This window comes from Herpailurus yagouaroundi, unplaced genomic scaffold (assembly GCF_014898765.1).
Source record: "Herpailurus yagouaroundi ecotype Mexico unplaced genomic scaffold, PumYag 141, whole genome shotgun sequence".
Classification (NCBI taxonomy): Eukaryota; Metazoa; Chordata; class Mammalia; order Carnivora; family Felidae; genus Herpailurus; species Herpailurus yagouaroundi.
This window is the reverse complement of record NW_024412396.1, coordinates 43,543,495-43,568,871: the sequence shown is the minus strand read 5'-3', so window position 1 is coordinate 43,568,871 and position 25,377 is coordinate 43,543,495. Positions and strand designations below refer to the sequence as shown.

General features: G+C 41.7%; 1 protein-coding gene across 5 annotated transcripts in view; it reads right to left on the bottom strand.

Annotated features, from left to right (window-relative positions):
- Positions 1-25,377, bottom strand: part of RAD51B (RAD51 paralog B) — a 647,789-nt gene that overhangs the window by 10,345 nt on the left and 612,067 nt on the right. Inside the window, exon 11 of one of the 5 annotated variants that reach the window (XM_040477499.1) lies at positions 22,996-23,383. The exons of the other annotated variants lie outside the window; for them this stretch is intronic. Coding sequence (XP_040333433.1) covers positions 23,346-23,383 — 38 coding nt within the window. The 3' untranslated portion in view covers positions 22,996-23,345. Of the gene's footprint in view, positions 1-22,995; positions 23,384-25,377 lie in introns of those variants that run through there. 5 annotated transcript variants of the gene reach the window in all.

Sequence of the window (25,377 nt, the reverse complement as noted above, 5' to 3'; positions counted from 1 at the left end):
AAAATTTAATTGTGTGCATGTTTTATAATACATGATGTATTAGTAAAGAAATACATGTGTATAATGTAAAAATAAATATACATTGGGTGTACATATTCAAGATTCATTTAATTTTAGAGGGTTCAATCGAAAAAGTGTGGGGACTATTTCTGTAGACAATAGAGAACCAATGGAGGTCTCAGTAAAGGAAGAGTCAGGATTTGGTATGTTTTCGAGAAAGATGCTACAGGCTGCCAAGAGGAAAACAGATTGGAAAAGAAAAGACATGTTGGAGAGTGGCCACTTCAAATCATTTTTAAGTGCCTGAAGATCTCAGACAAAATGTATAAATACTAAGAGCTTTTATTACAAATTCCACTCTTCCAGCTCTCTCTTTCTGAAATGAATGGTGTTAGGTCCAAGCAAGGCCGCAAAGGTTTGCGCTGACAATATAGCTTTGTGATGAGCAAAGTTAGTTGGATGACATAAAAGCACAAGAATAGGTTCCAGAGATGCGAAAACATACCCTACAAACACGGCATGCCACTCGGACTCCACTTTCCCCTCTGACCTACATGGGTTTCCAAGGCAAAGGATTCTTCAAGCATGAGGGTCGTAGCCACTGTTTCAGCCAGAGAGGCCATTCCCAGTGTTGACAGGCATGATTAATTGATTCTGACGGGAAGATATGTTCTATCAAGGCTGTGCATATAGGATGTGGCTTCTGGGAAGGACTATGGCATTTCTCCTGGGAAAGGGGCCAGGTAGGCCATTAACCTATCATAGCCAGTCCCCCTTAGCCATTTATTCCTTGGTACAAAGAACCTAGTTGCCAGATTTGAAGAACTGAACTCAGGTCCTTTCAAAGTCTGCAAGAAAAGAAGAGGCTACACTAAATTGGGAAGGGTGAGGGTCTGTGGGAGGAGGTGGCCTGGGCAGTCCTTGAGAAGGAGCCGGCAGGGGCGTCTGGGTGGCGCAGTCGGTTAAGCGTCCGACTTCAGCCAGGTCACGATCTCGCGGTCCGTGAGTTCGAGCCCCGCGTCAGGCTCTGGGCTGAGGGCTTGGAGCCTGGAGCCTGTTTCCGATTCTCTCTCTGCCCCTCCCCCGTTCATGCTCTGTCTCTCTCTGTCCCCAAAATAAATAAACGTTGAAAAAAAAAATTAAAAAAAAAAAAAAAAAAAAAAAAAAAGAGAAGGAGCCGGCAAAGGTCTTAAACCTAAACCTAAAAGCCCTGAAAAAAAAAAAAACCAAAGGGAGTTTCCTTCTCTGCGCTCCAAGAAGAAGGGCAGGCCCTCTGCCTTTCTGTCTTTTCTCTTTAAAGTGCTGGGCAGGAGGGAGCAGGGGGCAGGGATAAGAGTAAAAACAAAATGAAAGTGACAACAAGCACTTTTTATGGACAAGGATGGACTTAGGAAGAAAAAAACGCACGCTCTGGCTTTTGCAGCTCTGCACCATCTGGCCATACTCCTCACGTGGATTCTTCATTCCAGTAACGTCTGTCTGTTTCCTCCTCTCAAACACACCGTCCAGTTCCACTCTTTGCTCTGGTTGAAACTGTATTCAAACTTGGAGCCCTTGCAAGCTTCCATTGGCTTCATCAATCTTCCCTCACCGCTCCAAAACGCAAACTCCAAATCTCTCTTTCGTCTTCTGGTTAGCCAGTTTTGCCTTCAGTTAGGGCCCCCTTGTGCATTTCTCTAATCGTTCTGGGTCTCCCCAGCTGACTTTCTTGCAGGGGGGATGTGTCCTTATGTATTTCTACAGCACCTAGATCTTGAGCTTCAAAATGAGTGCTAGGAACTCAGAATTCTTTGTCTATGTTTGACCTGAGCAGATTGTTTTAATTCACTAGGTCTTGTATTTAAAACAAAACAAAAGAAGGAACAAGATGGGATTCACTCATGACCTGGAAGCACTTGGAAGGGGCTGGGAACAGATAGATCTGTCCGGTGGATTCTCTCCGTCCTTGTTAGTTTGAGACAGCTGCTGGGGACAGATGCCAGCACAGACATGCTCCTAGGAAGACACATCCTGCCAGGATTACAGGGCCTAAAGGAAACACGGACACAGAACACAAGCCTAACACCCTTTCTTACTGCATCCATAGAAAACAGCAAACCCGGGAGGCTTAGCCAACAGCAGCCTGGAGGATGTGGGGCCTTGGTGAAGGCCATAGTTTAGCATCCTTTCACCCAGATGAGGGAAAAAGTCCCTTCTTTTCTCACCCCTTCCCCAAAATTAAAACAATGAAAATCAGTTCTCATTATCCCAATAATTAAGTCTCATTCAGCCAGCTGACAGCAGCCAAAGAATGATTTTTCTGTGCTGCGCTGTGTGGCTGCCCTCCATGGCCCCATTCATGGGCCACTGTGTGCATTTAATCACCCTGAGCGGGCTGAGCTAATGAAATGCTGGGGCCTTGCCCTGCCCTGACCCTGCTGCTATTTCTATCTGAGCTCAGCACGTCCTTTGCTTGACAGTTGCAACCGAACAAGCAGATTTTTCTCTCCCATCTATGGAGTGTAAAGAGCCTATTTTGGCAGCCTGTGGGGCTGGGGACCCCGCTGGAAAACCAGTGAATGCCCCTGGAGGTTAACTTGCAAAGCTGTTTTCCAGACTGAGAGGCGGGGTGGAGGAGAGGCAGCGTGCTGGAGACCCGAAGGCACCCAGGCCTGTGGCCCTGGTGCACGGGACAGGAAGGGCAGGGGCCCTTCTGGGGCAGAAAGGGAAGACGAACCTGGAAAAAGTAAGGGGCCACAAAATGGGGCAAGCTGATTTATCCAACGCAAACCTGAACAAAAGCTCTTTGTCAGTTATCAGAAATCTCCCTCCCTCGCCAGGGTCCAAGTGAGAAAATCCATTCCGTTTGGTTTCCAGTTCGCAGGGCTTGCTGAAAGGGGGATCCCTGCCGAGAGATTGCTCTCTTAACATTCCTAGCTGTTGTTTTAACGATTCCCTAAGATTCAGAAGTCAGGGAATAAGATGCCAAAATTATATGCATTTATCCATACAGAAGTTTAGGGAATTACACTTAGCTCATGAAAAAGTAAAGCCGTTCTCTCTGAGGGAAGTTGGAGAGAAGAGGCCAAAAATGCATTAAATGTGTCAGCATGGTGGCTTTCCGTAGAAAAGACATATCTAATGAAGGACTTAAATCAGAGGTGACAAACTCAAATGCCCCCAGGGGCCAGAGAGGTCACCAGGCTGATGGAAGGGAGGTAGGTGGGAACTGTAGCAAATGCCAAGAGCTCTGCCCCATCTAGAGCAGGCAGTTGCTACACAGGCTCCGGCCTCTTTCTGCCATATAGGTAGGCGGGCCTGGAATGACATGATTTTCTGTGTTTTGTTCAAAAGAGAAACCTTAAATCTCTATTCTTATATGAAATCTCCCAAATGTTAATGTTGGAAACTAATGCAAGATGTAAAAAAAAAAAAAAAAAAAAAAAGTCCCAAAACACAGCATTTCTAGCCAAACAAAATATGTTGGCATACTATAAGCCCACTACTCATATTTGCAGGGCCTGGGGCAAGGGTACAAATGGAGGCCACGTATCAGATGTCTAAATATTGAAAAGGTATAAATCAAGCTCACTAACTGTGAAAGAAAATATGCTCTGTCTGCCTACAGAGAAAAAATATGCTTTCCTAAGGCCCTGGTAGCCAGGTGTGAATTCAGAATTCTGGGACCCTGTGGATATCCTCACAGAAATTGGGCAACATGGGAGAGCTGGCTTTTGGCTCCCAGTCCTTCTTTCCCACCCCAATCTCCATCCTGCATTACTAGGGTCTTGGACACTCATGTGGACACTCCAGCCCATAAGCCCAAGCTCTGGCTATCCCCTTACACCCCAAATGGCTGCCCCTTGGCTGCCACTCTGGCTTAGTGTGCCTCTATCAAAGGCATAGTCTGCCCTTGGGATGGCAGACCCAAATGAGCTTGGGGAGATGTGACAGTGAACTCCATAGTTCTGGGATTCAGGATGTGGTCTAGGAGGAGGAGGAACATCTGAGCGGTCACATCTCTCTGGTCAGAGTAAGGCCCTTGAAAGAGTGGGGTCTAAGGCCCCAAGTGAAGTACTGGCATCCATTTTCTTTCTTTATTTTTTTTTAACATTTATTTATTTATTTTGAGAGAGAGAGTGTGTGTGTGAAGGGGTGGGGGCAGGCAGAGAGAGGGAGAAGAGAGAGAGAATCCCAAGCAGGCTCCGCACCATAAGTGATGAACCCAATGTGGGGCTTGAACTTACGAAACTGTGAGATCATGACCTGACCTAAAATCAAGAGTTGGAGGTTTAACTGACTGAGCCACCCAGACACCCCTGGCATCAATCCTAGATCCCTGACTTAAATAATTATATGCCCAGAAGTGAAGACATCCTGATTCTTGGCCTGATTTTATGATTAACTAGCTATGTGACCTTGAGTAGATCATAATCTTTTGATGAATCAGTTTCTACGTGAATCAAATGGGGACAAAATAACTCTTGCAACCAACTCACTTGGGAAATAAAATGAGATTATTCAGTGAAAATACAAGTGATAATTAAATAGAATTTTTTTTTACAAATTAAGAAAATAGTAGCTGCAATAGACACAAATTTTATCAAACAGAACATATCTGAAAGGTCTCACTCAAATGATCTCATTAAAAACATATTTTATGCCAATATGTGGGCTAAGTCTAGAAGAACTGAAATGATAGTACTTTTCATTGAGAGTCTTCTCTCTTTTCCAACAATCCCTCAAGATGGGTGTCCCATCATGCTGATCTTAAAGGATATTGCAGAGATAAACAAAACAAAAACAAAATAGATTTGCAGTGATTTATGACTCCTTTCCAAAAACATAGCAACCCCATTTAATCCATATTAGAGCAAGATCTCTCTTTAGGGTCACATGTGCTGTTATTGTGATAGCCATTATCATAGGGGCAGAGAGACAAGGAGACACAGAATCTGAAGCAGGCTCCAGGCTCTGAGCTGTCAGCACAGAGCCCAATGCGGGGCTCAAACTGGCAAACCGTGAGACAGTGACCTGAGCCAAAGTTGGACACCTAAATGACTGAGCCACCCAAGTGCCCGTGGGTCCCAGTTTTTAATGAAAGAAAACCAATGGGGAAAGTGGCAAAATAAAAAAAGGAAGAAAATATTAAAAATTTCCATTACAATTTAAATCAATAAGAATTCAAGAATTTTATTTTTTTTTTAAATTTTTTTTTCAACGTTTATTTATTTTTGGGACAGAGAGAGACAGAGCATGAACGGGGGAGGGGCAGAGAGAGAGGGAGACACAGAATCGGAAACAGGCTCCAGGCTCTGAGCCATCAGCCCAGAGCCCGACGCGGGGCTCGAACTCCCGGACCGCGAGATCGTGACCTGGCTGAAGTCGGACGCTTAACCGACTGCTCCACCCAGGCACCCCAAGAATTTTATTTTTAATGATAAGAAAAAAGAACTTCAAACCACAGAGGGAGACAAGTTGTACACAAGGCAACTTGGTATACCAGGAAATATTCATGTGACAGTAAATTAAAGAGTTCCTTCCAAATAAATATTGTTTGATACTGATAATAATGTTAAAGCATGCCTGGTTTGCTTTTAAAAGATACCTTTCTCTTCAGACCAAGTCAAGACGGACTCTGAAAATACAGCAGAGAGTAGCTAAGGTTATGTGTCTTCCTAAACATCCATGGAAGAGCTAGGAATTGTGAGCATTTGTTGTGTTAGAATGCTTCACACCCATTTCCTCTTATTAACACTACCCTGTTTTCCTTTTGGGAGATAATCTCTTCCCCTTAGGACGGGTCTGTGGACAGAGCTGGATAGGAGGTTTGTGACCCAAGTTAGGCCAATCAGATGTTCCCCCATGGAATGTGGGTTTTGAGCAGAGGGACAAAGAGAACGGAAACATCAGGAAAGTCATAGCATCCAACTTGAGTATCTTGACCAGACTTTTGGAACCCTTACTGAGGTTCTTACTTCGTAGCTTCTGGAGCTTGATTGCTTCTTGCCCATTTCTGAGACTGGTTCCCCAGTCTGTCCTGAATCCTATAGGCTCCCTATATCCTTCTTCTAAACCCTCTTTTGTTTATGTAAGCCAGAGGTGCTTCCATTTCATGCAGCTAAAGAACTTTAATGGATAAAATAGCACCAATGCACTGTGGGTACTAACCTTCAGTCTGATTTACCAAGTGCTTATGGAGACCTTCCATGTGCCCTGACCCCAGGGAGCATATGTCTCACTGTGGGATATGATGCAGGGGCCCTAATGCAGAAACAGTGGCACTATCCCGAGTTTCTTCTATCCAGTTACCCAGCTACACATACTCATTTTCTTTCTTGGTTTCCCTGAAGTGTTGGAATGTTCATTTCGTTTTTTACTTTATAGTGTGCGCTGTTCATAAAATGGCCAGCAGAATCTCAGCACTTCAAAGGGTGCTTCCAGAATGAGTAGGTAGCTGGAATCAGTATGACAGTGAGTCAGCCTGGTGATCCTCAGGCCTGCAGTAAGATCGATGTGTCAATATCACATGCTCAGAGATTAGGTTCCAATGTGCCTGACTGTCCTTGAAAAAAGTTCGTGGAAAAGGCTGAGGGTTTGCCAGGGGAAACTAAAAATAACAAATAAGGGAGATACACAGTGGGTAAAGATATGGAGGAAAGAACTGGAAACTGAGAGCAGAAAGTGACTGGTTCACAGTGACAGATGACCAAGAGTATGTGACATTAGGGGCAGCAAATGCCCTATACTAGTTTTGAGACTAGCTTTTGAAATCAGTAATAATAGTTATTTAATATTTAACCTCATTGCTCTTTGGTCATTTACCATCACCTGGGTTCTTAGCTTGACATTGCTCTGTGTGTTCACCAACCATAAGGAGATGGGGTAATCTGGAGGTTCAGCATATAGGGGCTCCAGAGCCAACCTACAACTCGAGTGCGTTTGAACTTCAAGTCTATCACTTGCTAGTTCCATGGCCTAAGGCGAATTATTTAGCTTCTCTGTGCTTCAATGCTGCTATCTATAAAATGGGGTGGTAATAATAATACATATAAAACACTTAGCAGCATCCTGGCACATTAGTGTTCAGTAAATATTAGCTACTGTTATTTATTCAACAATGGGGCATCTGGGTGGCTCAGTCGGTTAAGCCTCCAGCTTCAGCTCAGGTCATGATCTCGAGTTTCTTTCGTTTCAGCCCCACATACATCTCTGTGCTGACAGCTCCAAGTCAGGAGCCTGCTTCAGATTCTGTCTCTCTCTCTGCCCCTCCCCTGCTTGTGCTCACTCTCTCTTTCTCTCAAAAATAAATAATAAACTTAAAGAAAACCCCACATATATTTACTGAGCATCTAGGATTTCCAGGCACTTTTCTAGCCCTTGAGATATATCTGTGAACAAAATAGACAAAGATGCCTACACTCATGGAGTTTACATGCTAGTGGGGGAGGAGGTGGGGAAGAGACAATAAACAATGCCGGTGCTGTTATTAATATCTGACCCAATTATTATTATCTGACTCAATATCCACTGTCTCCCCCAAACTTTCTGGAACTCCTTTCAATCCTTATCCTCTTCTTTAAACATTCTGTTCATCTTGGTGCCTTCACTGAAACCTGGTTGGCCCTAATATGTGATTTTCACCATTGCACTCAAAAGTGGGCTCTGCTTTTTTTTCTCATTGTCCACATATCCCAGAGGCTGACAACGGGGAAGTTGGCTTCCTTGCTTCCCATTGCTCCTTCTATGCCTTTTCTCCTCATTATCCTATAAAACCCACAGGTCTTGGGGTACTCATTTCTTCAGACCATATAACCTATCTCCATTTTTTTTTTCTGTCATCAATAACCTCTCCATTGCTCATTTATTTATTTAGCACTGGAGAACCTGGTTCACCCTCCTCCCATTCAGCCCTGTTTCTGTCATCATCCTTGGTGACTTTAACATGGTTTCTGAGTTCCTTGACCTCCTCACTTCCAATGATCTGTTGTTTCACCTTCCTCAGATACTTTTACATGGTCATAGCCTAGACCTTGTCATCACCCCTTTCAAGTCTAGATTTTAATTGTCATATGATCCAACCACCAGTTTTATCTTTCCAGCCAACTTTCTCTAGTGTGCCTCCTCCTATCAAGTAAGCTCACCTGCATGTTTATTTTTGTTTTGTTTTGTTTTGTTTTGTTTTGCTCTGTTTTGTTCTATCTAGGCCAAACTTGCCTAGTACAACCCCAAGCTGGTCAAACCCAACTATTGGCTTAGGCCGTAATAGCTCGGAGGCAATTGAAGATGAATGGAGAAAAAAACACCTTGAGTAGTTGAATGATCACATTTTAAATCCATGACTACTGCCGTTCTCAAATGACTACTCAATATTGTCCACAAGTCCTGCATTATTTCTCTAGCAAGTTCATTTCACAAGATCACTATTTGTGTGTCTTCTCCCCCTCCAACCTCTAACCATCACCCCCTTTCAGCTGATGAGATCAAATCACGTCTCACTGAGAAACAGAAATAATCAGACCGAAACGCTCTCATTTCCCCATCACGACAGCTGCAAAAGTACTGGTGTAGTATCTGTTTTCACTCCCATCACAACAGAAGTGTCCTTCTTCCTATTAAAGCCCAACCCCTCTACTTGTGCTTTGGATTCCACCTTCTCTGTATGTCTCAGGGACTTTGTTTCTGAGGTCAGCCCCATCCCTCTTCTGCACAATCAGCTTCTTCTACTCTACTGAATCACTCTATCAGCATCAGCAACAAAATGCCCAGCTAGCTTTCATCTTTCAAAATCCTCTCTTGAGGGGTGCCCGGGTGACTTAGCCGGCTGTGTGTCTGACTCTTGATTTCGGCTCAGGTCATGATCTCATTGTGAGTTTGAGCCCCATGTCAGGCTCTGCCCTGACAGAGTGGAGTGTGCTTGGGATTCTCTCTCTCCCTCTCTCTCTGTCCCTCCCCTGCTCTCTCTCTCTCTCTCTCTCTCAAAATAAATAAACTTAAAAAAAATCCTCCCTTGATACCACATTCTCCTCCAGCTACCTTCCTATTCTCTGTCTCCCTTCGAATTGGTTTTATGTAGTATATAGGGAATGCTGTTGACCATTTTAAAAAATAGATTATTTTTTAGAGCAGTTTTAGGTTCACAGCAAAACTGATCCGAAGGTGCAGACAGACTCCCCCGCCTCCACACATGCAGAGCCTCTCCCATTATCAACATCCCCCACCCGTGCTGTTCATTGTTACAACTTAGGAGCCCACATCCACCCATTACCCAAGTCCATAGTTTGCTCTTGGTGTTGTGCATTCTATGGGTTTGGACAAATGTATAACAACATATATGCATCATTATAGTATCATACAGAATAGTTTCACTGCTTTAAAAATCCTGTGCTCTGCCTATTCATCTTTCTTTTCCCTCATCCTCTGGCAATTTCTATATTGATGTTATATTCAGCAAACTCTCTGAACTCCCTTTTTTTTCTAACCATTTTCCTACAGTATGGATTTTCTTTAAACAATCTTACTGTCTTTAAAGGAAGATGGCTTGTCTTTTCTCTTTCCAAGTCTTTAATTTTACTGTCTTTCCTCATTGCACTGATGGGCTGATAATAGGTAATATCATATCCTTTTCCCCCCCCTGATTTTAATAAGAATACAGCTAACGTTTTACCTTTGAGTGTAATGTTTACAAAGATATTTGTTATTGTATACATTCCTTATGAAATGAAAGAAGTTCACTCCTATTCTTAGTTTGCTGAGTTTATATAATGAACTTTGGATTCTATCAAATGACTTTTCTGCATCTATAAGAGAATCATAAACCTTTACTATTTTAATCTGTTATAAGTGGTATATTATATTAGCATCATCTGATGTTGGGTCATCCTTGCATTTCTTAGATAAATTCCTCCAGAAGGTTTTTTTTTTTTTTTTTTTTAAATACATGCATACACCCATCATCATCTCTGGTAATATTTTATTTAGGAATTTTTCATCTATGTTTGTAACAACTAGTCTATCATTGTATAGTCTTGGGTTTTATATCAAGTTTATACCAGCCTCATAAATTGAGTAGTTTTCCTTCTTTTTCTACACTCAAAAGCAGTTTGTATAACACAGAGGTTAGCTGTTCCTTGATGGGTTGGTAAAACATTCCTGTAAGATCACCTAGGCCCAACATCATTTGAATGGAAGATTTTGGATAGTGATTCAGTTCCTTCATGGGCTATTGGTTGATTTAAAGTTTCTGATTAATCATCCTTGATTCAATTTTGAAAAATTATCAATTTCATCCATTGACATTAAGTTATTCATAGAGTTGTTCATAAAGTTGTTCATCCTAGTTTATGATTTTCTTCATCCCAACTTTATCTGTAGTTATGAGTCATTGTCTCTTTTTTTTCTTAATATTACTACTTACTGGGTTTTTTTTGTTTGTTTGTTTCTTGAGCAGTCTTTTTTTTTTTTAACATTTATTTATTTTGGGGAGAGTGCAAGTGGGGGAGGGGCAGACAGAGTGGACAGAGGCTGAAGCAGGCTTTGCACTGACAACCTGACAGCAGCCAGCCCTACGTGGGACTTGAACTCACAAACCATGAGATGACCTGAGCTGAAGTTAGAGGGTCAACTGACTGAGCCACCCAGGTGCCCCTCTTGAGCAGTCTTGAAGAAATTTTTGTATTTTACCAGTCAGTTCAATAATAACTTCTGGATTTGTTGATTCCAAGTTTTGTTATTGTTGTTTCTTTGTTTGTTGTCCATGAAGTTCTGATCTTTATTATTCTGTTATCTGCTTTTTTTGGACTTAATCTGTTATTTTTCTTGGTTGTAGATTTAAACACATAACTCCTCATATTCACTTAATTTTATTTAATTAAAAAATTATTTATTTATTTACTTAATGCTTACCTATTTATTTATTTAATGTTTACTTATTTTTGAGAGAGAGAGTGAGCGAGCGAGCAAGAGACAGGCCAAGCAGGGGAGTGGTAGAGAGAGAGACACACAGAATCTGAAGCAGGCTCCAGGCTCTGAGCTGTCAGCACAGAACCCACAGATCTCATCAACTGTGAGATCAAGACCTGAGTGGAAGTGGGACACTCAACCCACTGAGCCACCCAGGCGCGTCCACCTAATTTTCTTTAATGAATTTTAAGATTGTGAGTTTCTCTCTTAAGTACTTTGGCTGTGTCTTCAAGCTTTGATATATAGCTACATTTTTTTTCTTTTTTAAATACAAATTACTTATGAGATTAGTTTTTCTTATTTAGTTTCACTGTGGCCAGAGAATATGTCTATATGGTATCAATTCTTAAAAATTCATTGAGACCCCTTTTGTGGCCTGTAATGTCAATTTATGTAAATGTTCAATGTGTTCTTAGGAAAGAATATGTGTCCTTTATTGTTGAATTTTGAGTAAAGTGTATAATAGTTTGTGGTTATATCTTTTAAGTTCTTAATAAGTGCTTTGTAAAAATGAGTTTAAGTCTGCTACCATAATTGTACATTTGTATTTCTCTCAGTTTTTATTTTTATATATTTCAAGGTTTCAAGATTGTGTTTTTAGAGGCATACAGACTCATGATTGTTATGTCTTCTTGATGGAGGGTTCCTTTATAATAATGTTTTTCTCTTTATCCGTATTAATATATATTGCTCTAAATTCTATTTGACTGCTATTTATACTCTGACACCACCTTTCTTTGGGTATTTCCTAGTATTGCTTTTGCCATCTCTTTATTCCTAAAGTTCTGTGTGGATTGGCCTAGGTATGTGCTTTGAAAATAGCCAAAGCAGGATACTTTAAAAAATTCTAATCTGATAATCTCTGGTTTTTAGTAGGTACATTTAATCCACTTATTGTAGTTACTGTTATTTTTTACTTACTTCTTCCATTTTACTTAGGCTTTTCTATTTATCTTCTTTGCTTCTTCATTTCTTTATTTTTTCTTGCCTACTATTAGATTGATAAGGTGTTCTATGTTCTATATTTTTCTCTTTGTTGATTTGGAAGCTACAGATTGAAGTTCTTTTCAGCTCATGATCACCCTAAAGTTTTATCATACACATTTAATTGTGAATATTTCAAGGAATAAAGATTTTTAATATCTTATCCTCTTGACCAGGAAGGAGTGTTAGCACATTTTAACTATCTAATTAACACTCCCTCTCCCATCAGATTGTCCCAATATTTTGACTTAAACTTTATTTTAAACTCCAGATTTAGTTATTTTTATAATCAGTTGAAGTGCAGTTTAATCAATTTATTTCTATGCCCACTATAGTTTCATGATTCAGATAGTTTACTCAGTTTTTTTTTTCCCTGTTATAATACATCCTTTAATGGTACTTTTAGTGAAGATCCAAGACTGACAAACTTCATTCCTTTTTATTTCTAAAAATTCTTTTATTTGTAACTCTTTTAAGCCTAGTTCAACTAAATATAAAACTTTAGATTAACAGTTCTTTTTTTTTCCTCCTCAGATCTTTGAAGATACCCCACCACTGTCTTCTGGAATATCTTGTTGCTACTGAGATGTCTATTATCAATGCAAACGTTATTTCTGTATAAGTAACCTCTCTTTCCTTTCTGGTAATTTCCAATATTGTCTTTTTTTATCCTTGAAGTTCTATAGTTTCACTACAAAGTTTTAAATGTGGATTTACTTTTATTTATCCTACTCAGTATTCAAAGTGCTTTTTTCAATTAAAATCTTTCCAACTGTGGATTCTTTACTATTCCCTCAATGCTTTCTTGCAGAACTCCTAATAGACATAAATTGGAACTTTTCGACCTGCCTTCCACTCTCTTAACTTTGACTCTGGGCTGCATTTTGAGTGACTTCTTCCATACTACCTTCCCATTCACTGATCCCTCTTCAACTATGTCTTATCTAGAGTTTATCCTATCTACAGATTTTACCTTTCTAATTGGCTCTTTTTCATGTTTACCAATTCTTATTTCATTTATGCCTGCTTTATTTCACAATTTCCTTTTAAAAATAGGTGTTATTCCTCTTTATTTAAATACACTTAGAGTCTTTGCCAGATTGTTCTTTTAATTTCTTTTGTACAAACTAACATCTAACAAATGTTAATTTTGTTTTTCTTAGTGTTGGCTATCTTTGTTTGGATGCTAACTGGAGTGTGTATGTGTGTGGGTGTCTTGTCTTTTCTCTTTTCTTTTCTTTTCTTTTCTTTTCTTTTCTTTTCTTTTCTTTCTCCTTATCGATCATGCATAACCATGGAATTAGTGATATCTCCCGGAGTAGGTGAAACATCCTGGTTTCTGTTGCTGGGCTCTGACTACTTCCTCCTGCCTCCAAAGGCCTATAGTTTCATAGAAGCAGTCCCATGTAGTGTCATTAGTGTCTTTTTTTTCAACATGCTTTCCCTAGTAAGAAAGTTCCATCTCAGTGTTTTAGTTCCAGCAGTGAGCCTCACTCTAGTCAGCTACCATGCTTAGAGCAATTTAGTCCCTGTTACTCCATGGGACCCTCTTGTCCATCTTTTGGATTTGGAACTCAGATAACTGTAGTTTGAGCCATGTTCACTGTTTCAACATTAATCCACCTAGAAAAAGGAAATCAACTGCATTTCCTAAAGCACAATAGAGGTGGGACTTATTTAGAGTTGGACAGACCAGAGTGTCAACCAGAGGCTCATCACTTACTAGCTGGGAGGTTGAGGGAAATTTATCTAACTTTCTTGAGCCACAGTTTTCCCATTAGCCAGTTAGAAATGATACAATCTATGTCACAAGATTGATGGAATAAAGTTTAAAACAGCATCTGGCACCCAGTAGCTGCTCACAGCACATATTAGAATGCTTATTAAATAATCATTTTAGGGGCGCCTGGGTGGCGCAGTCGGTTGATCGTCCGACTTCAGCCAGGTCACGATCTCGCGCTCCGTGAGTTCGAGCCCCACGTCGGGCTCTGGGCTGATGGCTCAGAGCCTGGAGCCTGCTTCCCATTCTGTGTCTCCCTCTCTCTCTGCCCCTTCCCCGTTCATGCTTTGTCTCTCTCTGTCCCCAAAATAAATAAACGTTGAAAAAAAAATTAAAAAAAAATCATTTTAAAAGGTAAATATTTTGTTTCAACCAAATCCATATTTGCAGTCAGAATTTTTTTTCTCATTAAATATGGGACCTTGACTCATCATGCTCTTCATCCCTCCTTCTTGGAACTTACTGGTCAAGATGTTTAGCAATATGAATTTTAACAGACTGATAATGGGTTCTTACAAGAGAATAGGTAAAGTTTCATTTGTTTTTTGTACTTTATGATTTATATCCAACTCTCAAAGTATTCTTAAGATAGTTTACAAGAAAAGACATGTGTACAATAAATTGGATGAATAAGAGAAAGAAATTTAAACCATGGATGAGGAAGAGAAAATAATTATGCCAAAAACCTGAGCTAACCATTACTGTAATTGAGCATTAAATTTGTTCAAGGCTTCTTGGCAGCTAAAGGCAAGAAAGAGGAAATGTGATGGGTGACATGATTCTCAATGGCTAAAGTTTTTCTCTTAAGTAGTTTAGCAAGGCTATGGTGGGGTAGAAACCATTTGGTGGTTAAACTCCATTGGGGCCACATAATGTGGAAGAAGGTATTCTTTACAGTGGATGGTAGAGTCTATCCCCAGCTCTTTAGCAACAGATTGGACAACTCTGGCTTTGGATGGCTTAGTGCAAATCTGACTAGAGCCAGGAAACTGAGATTGATGAGTTTTTAAAAGTAAAATTTCAGATAATAAAAAATACAAATCATAGTAATAACAATGGTGCTTGGCCAGGACAGTGGTGAGAGTTTTCAGATGGTCATCAGGAAAATGTGGAGGTGACCATTGTGATTTTCAATGCCCAGATCATGGGACCTGGGGATGTTGTCATCTTTTGCATTGCAGCTATCTACCAGGGTCTGAATCAGTTTTCTATTGCTGCTGTAACAAATTACCACCAATGTAGTGGCTTAAGGCAATACAAATTTATGAGAGTATTAGCAGGCAAGGAGCAGAGAAAGAGGGGGACAGAGGATCCAGAACTGGCTCCACACTGACAGCAGCAAGCCTGATGTGGGGCTCAAACTCATGAACCACAAGATCATGACCTGATCTGAAGTCAGACGCTCAGCTGACTGAGCCACCCAGATGCCCCTGTATCCAGAATATTTTTAAGTCATGTGTTCCAGATTTGTTAGGCACACTTAATATAAAATCAGCCTGACATGTGGGCATACTTAACCTATCTATCTACCAGGGAGGTTAAGTGTAGTACTTGTAATGTACTTATATTTCTTGGTCTTGAAACACCTCCTTCAGGAATGTACAGGAGTCAGGCCTGTAATTCCAACACTCTAGTGCGCCACACACTGAGGAAATCTATACACTATCTGTATCCATACACTTTTAGTCTGTCCAGCCTGAAAAAGTTGGATTTTTAAATTTTAAGCATCTTGTTATGTAGATTTCAAACTTTTCGGTGCTTCTGAACCACTCTGGGATCATGACAGTGGCTTTCTCTGTTGGTCCGTTATAAGTAGTGCTGATTCTGTGTGTGTTCTTGGGCAGCTTATGTGGCCACTCCTTATCCCAGTTACCTCATATGCAACCTGGAGGGCTGGAGTCAGGAGTAAATGAGGGAACCATGCAAAGCCTTTAGAGCATTGCATGGTACTTGGTAAAGCTGTGATACATTTGTGTCTTATAATTATTAAAAGATAATAACACATGAACCTGTTCTCTTACAGTCACAGAACTGGCCATTTTGTTGTCTCCAGACATTGATATTCACCCCATCTTGAGGGCAGCAGACACATTGCTAAGCAAAGTGTCCTTCTGCTTTGCTCTATAGGAATAATATTCCCATAAAGGCTGTTGCTTATAGTTAAGGAGAGACATCAAGGCCCACTATCAAGGCAGTGGAGACAGGCAGACAGAGCTGAGAGTACTTATCCCATGGCCAAGAGAAATGCTCCTCTTCTCAGCTTGGGGGAAGGGCATGAATCTGGCAGAGTGAATTCTCCTGGGGCTCTTTGGTGCCACATTTTACTCTCATCTAAACTCAAAAGGGAGCCTCCTAGGTTCGTGTCATGTTGTCCTAATAGTCAACCCAGGCATATTAATTCAAAAGGCCACATAAACAATCCTTGTCGTGAACGGGTCTCCGCCAAGACAATTCTACCCTGGCGTCACACCTCCATACCACAGCTCTACTTCCATCCCTGTACTTTATGGCACAATGCCGAATGTCGCAAAACCGTCCTTGGGTTCTGTAAAGAAGCATGAGCCCTAAGGCTTCCATCCCACCCTGGGGCTGCTTGCTGACCTCTGACCTCTTGCTTGGTATTCTGCTTTCCACTCTCACAGCAGTGGTTAACCAGCCTGCCTCCAGATGGCCAGATGCCACCACTAAGCCCAGAAGAGTTTCAGGGCTGGAGAAGCTTAAATCCAAGTGGCACACAGGCCACAAAAATTCCTCAAATATGCACCCCAAAACAAGGGTCCCTGGGGATTCAGTTTATCTCACCAAGTTTCAGCTGAGGGAAAAACATTCTAATGGCATGTAAGGAAAGCTGTCAGAGAACTGTTTTGCTCAACATCAAATGCATTCCAGGTCTTATCTAATCAGGGAGTCTTCTTCACAGCTGATGCAGAGGCTGTTCCTGAGCCAGGAGAGAGGCCTTGATTTTAAGTACAAAATGATGGTTCTTTTGGCATAGGCAAAATTGGTCGGCAGCTGGAGGTTTGGAGTGACCCCTGACCCTCTCCCACAGTTCCTCCTGAGTCCTGCTGCACAAAACTAAGCCATGCTCAAATCCCAGGCTCTAATTGGCTCTGGTTTGTTTTGCTTTTCTATTCTATCCAGAGCTTCAAAAGGCGTTTCCATAATTGTTTGAGGCATGAAAAAGGCAGGTTTCAGCTTTCCTAACTGGAATTGGAGGTAATTACTGTCTTGCACACACGAGCCGGTACATGCTTCAAATCAGATGGCTCTGAGTTGTTTTATAAAGTGTAGCTGGGCCTCTGAGCCAGGAGAGGAAGGATTATGGAACCTTCCAAAGGCTTTGTTCCAAAGAAAGAAAAACTCGGACATCTCAGAAATGGTGAGGGAGGCATCCATATTCTTCTGTGATTACTTTAAGCTCTGCCCAAGAGGTTTGGCCTGAAAAGATTGTGTCTTTCACCTCATCTTTTATAGGATAAGGAGGCATTTTTTTGGTCCTCTCTTTCAAGAGACAGAACATGACACCCCACATAACTCTCATCTTGTTTGTAATCAGCAACTGTGGGCTTGCCCTGGGCAACCTCAGACTAGGGCAAACGGAGTCAGGCAGTTAAGAGTCACCTCAGAGCACCAGATCAGGCATTTACTTCTGTATTCTGAGAAGAATAAACACAAACATGGGCAGTCTCCAGTTTATAGCCCACCCCACCATCCTGAGTGTGGACTGGGAAGCAAGACGCTCTTTTAAATCTCAGCCTACTAGCTGTGTATCCATAGTCAGCTGATTCACATTACTATCCTCCATGGCCTCACCTACAGAACAAGAATAGTGACTGGTCCAACTCATAGGGTTGCTGTGACATCCAAATGAGGTCAACCTGTGTCAAATGCTTAGTATAGCATCTGCACATAGTGAATGCCCAATCATAGCATGGTCATGAGGGCCAAGGGTCCACTCTGAAAATGGTGGAGGTTTTCAAGACTCTGGAGACTCAGAAGTAGAGGAAGAAAAGCTGGGGATTATAGAAGGAAGGTGGAGGAGGAGCAGAGTGACAGTCCCTACCTCAAAGTGTCTTCCCTCCCAAGGGCATCACCTTAAGCATATTAGGTAGCCCGAAATTCCACAGATTAGAGATTTAGTTCTGCCTTTTTTCAATAATATATCTCAGTGAGAAATAGCTGGTTAAACTGCATTCACACATCAGCGTAAACTGGCTTATTTGCTTTCTTTCTAATACCTACACACTCAGCAGCTTGGGGGTTAAGGAGGTTGGGGCCAAGGAAGGAAGAAATAGTAATAATTTAGCATCATGAGGCACTGCCTGGGACAAGACCAATCCAAATCCTGAAAGCTCCAGTTCACTTCATTCACTGGCCCACAAAGAGCCTGCCTGGCACATGGGAAAAGAGGAGGTGGGGGTCAGATGTGTGTGGGGGGCCCTGAATTGCCTTTCTGGTTTTTGTACTTGCATATGGACAGTCCCCAAACACACTCTTCCAATGGCTTCCAGGACTGTCTCCTCTCTGGGAGCTCCTCCTCCTCTGCCAGAGACAGAGCTCGCATATGGCAGCCCAGGGTGCAGGGCTCAGACCTTGGTTCTCCTTTCACTCATCACCCCTAAATGATCTCATCCAGGCCCTCTCATAAGAGCTTGAGTCTGCCTCTGTGTTGCTCACTCCCAAACCAACTTCTCTCTTAATATGGATATTTAGTTGCCTCTCGACATCTCCCTTTCAAGTGTCCCAAACTCCCAACAACCCCTTACCCCCATCCTACGCCACCAAAAATGATAAAAACAAACACACAAGAAACCCATCAATAAGGTCTCCATATAAATGTTCTCATTGCAGATGATCTTTCAACACTGTTGACCTTCCTCTTTGTACCATGTACTTCCCTTTCTCAGCACTTAAGACAATGTACAATCACATATTTATTTTTTATAATTATTTGTATAATATCTGTCTCCCAGTAGACTATAAACTTCATGAAGACAAGATGAGGTCTATCTGCCTCCTGTTCTTCACCTAGCCCAGTGTGTGACACAGAGTCAGTCCCCACTATACATTTGCTGAATGAATGAATGATTTCAAAGCGGACATGGGTCCTCCGATAAGAAAGAGAGTTTCTAGATACAAAAAAGGCTATGAAACCTGACAAAAAATACTTGAGATCACATCTTGTTTTCCCAGAGTGGGGCTCTTTTCTGCTTCCCCCTCCTATTTGACAAAGTCTTATGTTTAATAAAAGCCCTGAATAGTTACAGCAAGCATACAGGACTGGATCATGAACTTGATGAACTGCCGCAAGCCTAAATGTCTGATATGGGGAATACCTACATTATGTTCACAAACATGGCGGGCTTTCAATTATCCATTCCAGTGGATAATCTAATAGCCAATAATCTAATAGTTTATAATTCAATAGCTTATAATTTTAAAAGTTTTACATGTGGCTTTTGTGAATTTGCATCAATATATAAGGAGATCTGATGGTTTAGGAATTCAAAATATTTTGGGCTCAGGTGTCTAATGTCACTATCGCCAGTTGCCTATTAAGGACTTCCTTGGCTCCAACCTCATGTGGAAAAAATACTGCATTGTGTTTGGGAGGAAAGCACATTAGGGTTTTTTGTTTGTTTGTTTGTTTGTTTAGTTAATTTGTTTGTTTGTTTTGTCATAAGAATTGGGGTCCAAACTCCAGCTCTGCCACTTACCAGCTCTGTTTTCATGTTACCTGGCCTGGTCTTTGTTTTCTCATCAATACCTACCTCCCAGGACTATGATAAAAATTTTTAGGAAGAATTAATGTGAACCACTTGTTCAGGTAAATGCAAAACAAATCAAAAGTAGGGTTGGGCCTTCTACAAACTTTCTGTTTCACAGCTGAGGAAAGAAAGATTTCTCTTTTTTCTTTCTGCCTTAAAGGACTTTCTTTTCCAGGCTCAGTAGGATAAAGTAAACAGGGTCCTTGCTTTACAAATCACATTTGATTGTGAAAGCTTCTGCTAATGCTTGTACAAATCTGAAAGAAAAATGCTGTCTTGAGCAATCTAATATGAAAAACTGACCATGGGTCCTCCCTAGGCTCCACCAACCCTATCAACAATACAAATGACGGTGCATATGTCTGGGTCTTTGCCCATGTCATCTCGGGTCCAAGTCTCAGGGTTTGAAAGTAGAAATATCCTAAGATCCAAGGCAGAACCAATTGTCTGTTGGGGGTGGGGGCTAGAACCCCAGAGTTCCCACCTCCTTTTCCTGTCATGAAGTTTATATCTCGAGGGAAAACAGCTGTCCTTTCTCAGGCCAACTGGGACTGAAGCCAGCTGTTGCTTCCAGATGCCAAGAGCCAGATGTACACCCACTTTTCCCTCCCACTCCTTACGCCTAAAGTCTTAAACTTTACTGAATTTATTAATAACCTTCACAACTTGCTAAAAATGCATTTCCTCAGGATCCCCCTCCAAAGAATCTGATCCAGTTAATTCAGGTTGGCCAAGAAATCTACATCTTCAACAACAACACTTCCACCCCCATCTTCTCTTTTCCCTAGGAAATTCCAATATAGTTGATCTGAAAATCGTACTTTGAGCAACAGTCTCTATAGTAGAGGCACTGACATGCTGGTAAAAGCTTAACAACCAGTTTTGGGGAAGAGAAAGCCTGGTTTGTAGTTTGCTGATTTCTGTGATATAAATATTCCCACCATGGTCAGTTCAAGCTACCAACATGACATCATGATTTCGAAATTGGGAAAAGGAACATGCAATCAATCCTCACAAGCTCAGAGGATCTGGCTCTGGCCCACCACTGGGTAGAAGCCTCTGGATGCCTTCAAATGGTATTTCCTGGGCTTTGGCACAGAAGGGCCACTGTTCAGCCCATGATGTCACATCCCTGAGTATTTTTTTCCCCTAAATCCTTAGCTCTTTGAATGGTTTGTTTTGGTGACTGGTTCCCAGAGACCTCTAGGGGTTCCAAACCAGAAAGAGAGGAAAGAGAGAAAGAGTTCCAGGAAAGAAAATGCAATTAGTGTGGGATGTTGGCCTCAGCCATACTGTCAACCTTGTTCGACCCAGCTTTCAGCAGGGAGGAGCTTTGCAAACACCTGCTTCTGCCTTCATTTGATAAGCTTTCTGGTCAACTCACATAAACCTGATCCTGCTGACTTGGAGAATGATGAAAAGGCTGAGTCTTGGGGACCTGAGGGGATGAAAGGGGACGGGAGAGGACCATGGGGTGGTCATATGACCTGGGGTCGCTCAGCGGCTTATGGCTTCCCCTTTGTCTCCCTGCTCTGGCCCCATGTTGGAAGGTTTTGGTGATTTCCTCCCGCCCCCGACCAGGCCAACAGATGTGGAAAGGTCTCCAGTTCCCAGGGCTCCGGACACAACTGCCTGTTGTTTCCCACTTACAGACGGGGTCTGTGATCACAGACAGAACAGCTATACAATCACTCACCAAAGAGCTGAGCCTGGTCAGGTGTGGGGTTCAAACCTACTCAGATTTTTCTGCAGCAAAAAAGAAATGTGTAAGCAAAACTGAATGAGTGTGAAAAATAACCATTCCTCTTTCTGTGTTCTCTAAGTGTGCTTTGTGGGGATGCTGAGGGCTCCAGGAGAGGCATTGTCTTTAGCTACTTCCACAGCGGTAAAATTCTTGTGGATGCCACGACCATTTGAAGATATGCTGCCTTTGGGGCCTGCTGCTTATCTCGTGGATGTGAGTTAGACCTCTGCCCACTTTAAGCTTGAAGCTTGAAGGACCCTGTTCCCCCGAAAAGGATGTCTTCTGCAGTCCACTGAGCTTTCACTGCTTATTGGGTGAAAAGGAAGGGGCACAGGTGTTAACCTCCTCATGCACCTTAATTTTTCAATGCAGACAGTCTGAGAAATTTCTCAGTGAAATTTCTCAGTGCCAAGTTTCCTACCGCCATCCATACACCTTTGACAAGTGGGGCAAACAGAAGCATGAAAACACACTAACCTCCCTTAAATAAACAAATAGTCTCATATCAAGCCCATCCACAAGAATAAGCTGATGTCTAGTGATATATTTTCTCGCTTATGACACAACGGTGGCCATTACAATTTGACACAAAGACCTGGCGCACGTACGTCTTGGCATGTAGCTCATTCACCTATAAATGCCGCAAGGGATCGAATGGCAGGCACCCTTTTCGCTAAAGAAATGGTTCTCAGAGTAAGATCTGTGGACCTCTGTGGTCCCTGAGACCCTGAGACCCTATGAGGGTGTCTGCAAGGTCAAAATTATTTTTATTTTAATACCAAGATGTCATTTGCCTTCTTCACTGTGTTGGCATCTGGGTAAAATTGCTGGCACCAGATACCGTACTGGCCGTCGTGATACTCTTCACTGCCCAAATGTCACAGGACAAAACGAGCAAACAAACGAAAATAAAAGAGAGAAAGAAACCAGTTTTGACCTAAGATGTCTGAGATGAAGCAGTAAAAATTATTAATTTTATGAACTCTTGACCAAAGTGCACATCTTTTTACTATTCTGTGTGGCAAACAGGAAGGTAAGCGTCCTGAAGCGCAGAGCTTGTTTGGAGGAAAGGCACGTGTGAGAGGAGGGAGTGAGGACCGGCACTAGCCCTTCCACGAAACACCGTGTTTGCTCAAGAGGACCAAATAACCATGGCTATTCAGACTTGGTTCTTGGACGGACACTTTCTCCCAAACGAACAGAGTTTGTCACTTCAAGAAAGATTATTGACAGCATTTGTGGCCAAAGGAAAAGCTTTCAAGCAAAAGTCAGAATTTTTGACAACTTGTATTTGCCCCAGTGAGCTGAACACCCTCCCAATACTTAAGGAAGTTTCTGCTAAGACAAAGTGCTATTATTAGCAAATGTGAATTTTTAGTTTTCATCATGAAATAGATCCAATTCTGAAGATCTGCATAACTTAGTAAAATAATATTTTCCAAATGACCCACGCATAGGATTATAAAATCATGCATGGGCAAAAGATCCACGCAAAGTGCAAGGCAGACCAAATGGTTTTTAATATAATTGAGCACATAAAGTTCATTGATATAGTTTCTTTTTAAAAATGTTTTAAAATGTTTATTATTTATTTTTTGAGACAGAGAGGGAGAAAGACAGAGTTTGAATGTGGGAGGGCAGAGAGAGAGGGAGACACAGAATCCGAAGCAGGCTCTAGGCTCCAACCTGTCAGCACAGAGCCCGTCGAGGGGCTCGAACTCACAAACCATGAGATCATGACCTGAGCCAAAGTCAGATGCTTCACCAACTGAGCGACCCAGGTGCCCCCATTGATATAGTTTCTGATGCTATACTGCAACTAACAAAAACTACCATTTGTTGAGTTTTGGTAGAGTGTCAAAGAAGAATACAGGCTACCCCCACTATCCAAAAGTAGAGTGTTCCTATGAAATCTTTTGCAGGCTAAAAAGGTGTAAAGAGGCAATTACCTTTAATGTCCATGGAAACATTTTCGAGCGTTCTCAGACCCCAAAATCCTTCTCTTAGGCTTTTCTCATACCTTAGGACACATCTTGCTAATGAAGGCACCTCAGAGACACAGTTCAAAGCTACGGCAGCTTGATGCTAAGTAGTTCCCAGGGAACTAGTTCCCAGAGTGGTGCCCTTCTCATTGGTTGGGGTGCATGCTGCCTCGGTAAGTTCTCCCTGCAAAGCAAATGTTGAGTGAACAGTATTTTCACTTTTTGCCTTTTCTCAAAAAAGTGAAAATCCTCTTAGGATTTCTTTTGATTAATGAAAACAGGCACTAATGTAGGTCTTTCATAGAAGCAAAATGGTGTACCTCAGACTTTTGAAAAGCATGGATACCCGTAACCACAATTATCTGAAAAAAGCTATTAAAATAGTCGTCCCTTTTCCAGCTACATATCTGTGTGAGGCTGGGTTTCCTTCATATACTTCAATCAAAACAACATTATCACAGCTGATTGAATGCAGAAGTAGATCTGAGCATCCAGCTGTCTTCCATTAAGCTAGACATTAAAGAGATTTGCAAAAAATGTAAAATACTGTCACTCTTCTCACTGTTTTGTTCTGTTTTGTTTTGGAAAACACAATTATTTTTACAATAACATTATGTTATTTTTGACTTTTTAACAAATAAGAAAATTTATGAATTTTAATGAAGTAATAAATATGACTTAATAATAAATATGACTACAGTATTCATAAATGAATACTATATGGATTAACAAATAAATATTAAATAGTCTTCTGTTTTAATTTTTAATATGGTAGATGATTTAATTATCTGTTACTGCACAGCAAGATACTCCAGAACCAAATGGCTTAAAACAACAATCATCATTTGTTAGCCCTCATGGTTGCTGTGGACCAGGAATCAGAAGTGCCTTGACTGAAATTCTGGCTCAGAGGTTTCTTATGACATTATAGTCATCTGAAAGTTTGACTGGGGCTGGAGGATCTGCTTTCAAAGTGGCTCACTCACAAGCCTGGCCAGTTGTTACTGACTGTTAAGAGGGAACCTCAGTTCCTTTTCATGTAGGTCTTTCCCAGGGTACTCAAAACGTGGCGACTGGCTTTCTTCAGGGCAAACAACAGAAGAGACCAGGTAGAACCTGGAGTCCCTCTTATGATCTAGCTTCTTAAGTCATACACCCTCACTTCTGCCATTTTCTATCGGTCTCATAGCCCAAGCCTGATTCGCTATGGAGGAGAATACACGCGGCCTTCATTTGGGGGCCTTCAACAGATTTAGAGTATTAAGGAGTCCTTAAGACCAAAACATTTGAGAGCTGCTAGCCTAAGGGAATTGATCTACATCTTAAAAAGGTCTTTACCTCTTCTCCTCCTCCTTTGTCTTTTTCTTCTTGCTTTTTATTTATTTATTTATTTTTGGTCTTGTGGCTTATAGTTAAACCATCACTTAGGCAGTTTCTTGCTCCACAAGCTTCAGAATAGTTCCTTCTAGCTCTGTCTTCTGAACTTCAACTTACTGAGGACTCCCTTATGAGTTTAACACTTCCTGTAACCCTGGCTTATTGGGTCTTTTGCCTGGCAATGCTTGGGGGGTCACTTTAGCTCTATTCATTCTCAGATCAGGCTCCCTGAACAGCCATTGTCTCCAAGAGGGGGTCAACGGCAGGGAAACTTGGGTCACTATGGGCAGAGACAAGCAGCTCTGAGCCAAGTGCCAGAGGGCAGTGGAGAGAGCCGTGAGCTAAACAGACCAGAGCCCCTGCCCTCTCATTCACTGTTCCGGAGTTTTCTGTAAAACCCCAGTTGCATTTACTCTCCCGGGTCTCAGACACACCTCCCTAGGAGCTGAGGTTCTGATGGCTTGTACAGACCTTCTACTAGCTATTTTGTAGAAGACAGTAAAGAAAATAACTCACTGTGTGCAATTTTATTTAAAAGAGTGCAAGAATGTTCTTGAGCTTCTCAGTCCTTGTTTTCCCCGTAGCCTTTCTTATCATCGGAAATGAAAGAAAACAGCCAGAGGAGATAGGATCTCAGGTCGAGAAATCCTAGCAGGTAATTTTGGAGTTGAAAACAAATCTCCCTTGAAATGAATTAAGCAGGTGAAGGGGATTCCAGCTCCTACTCTTAAACCACACCTTATCCTGGCCTGGCAAATGACTTCCTTCCAGCCCCAGGCAAATCCCAACTTCCACCCACTA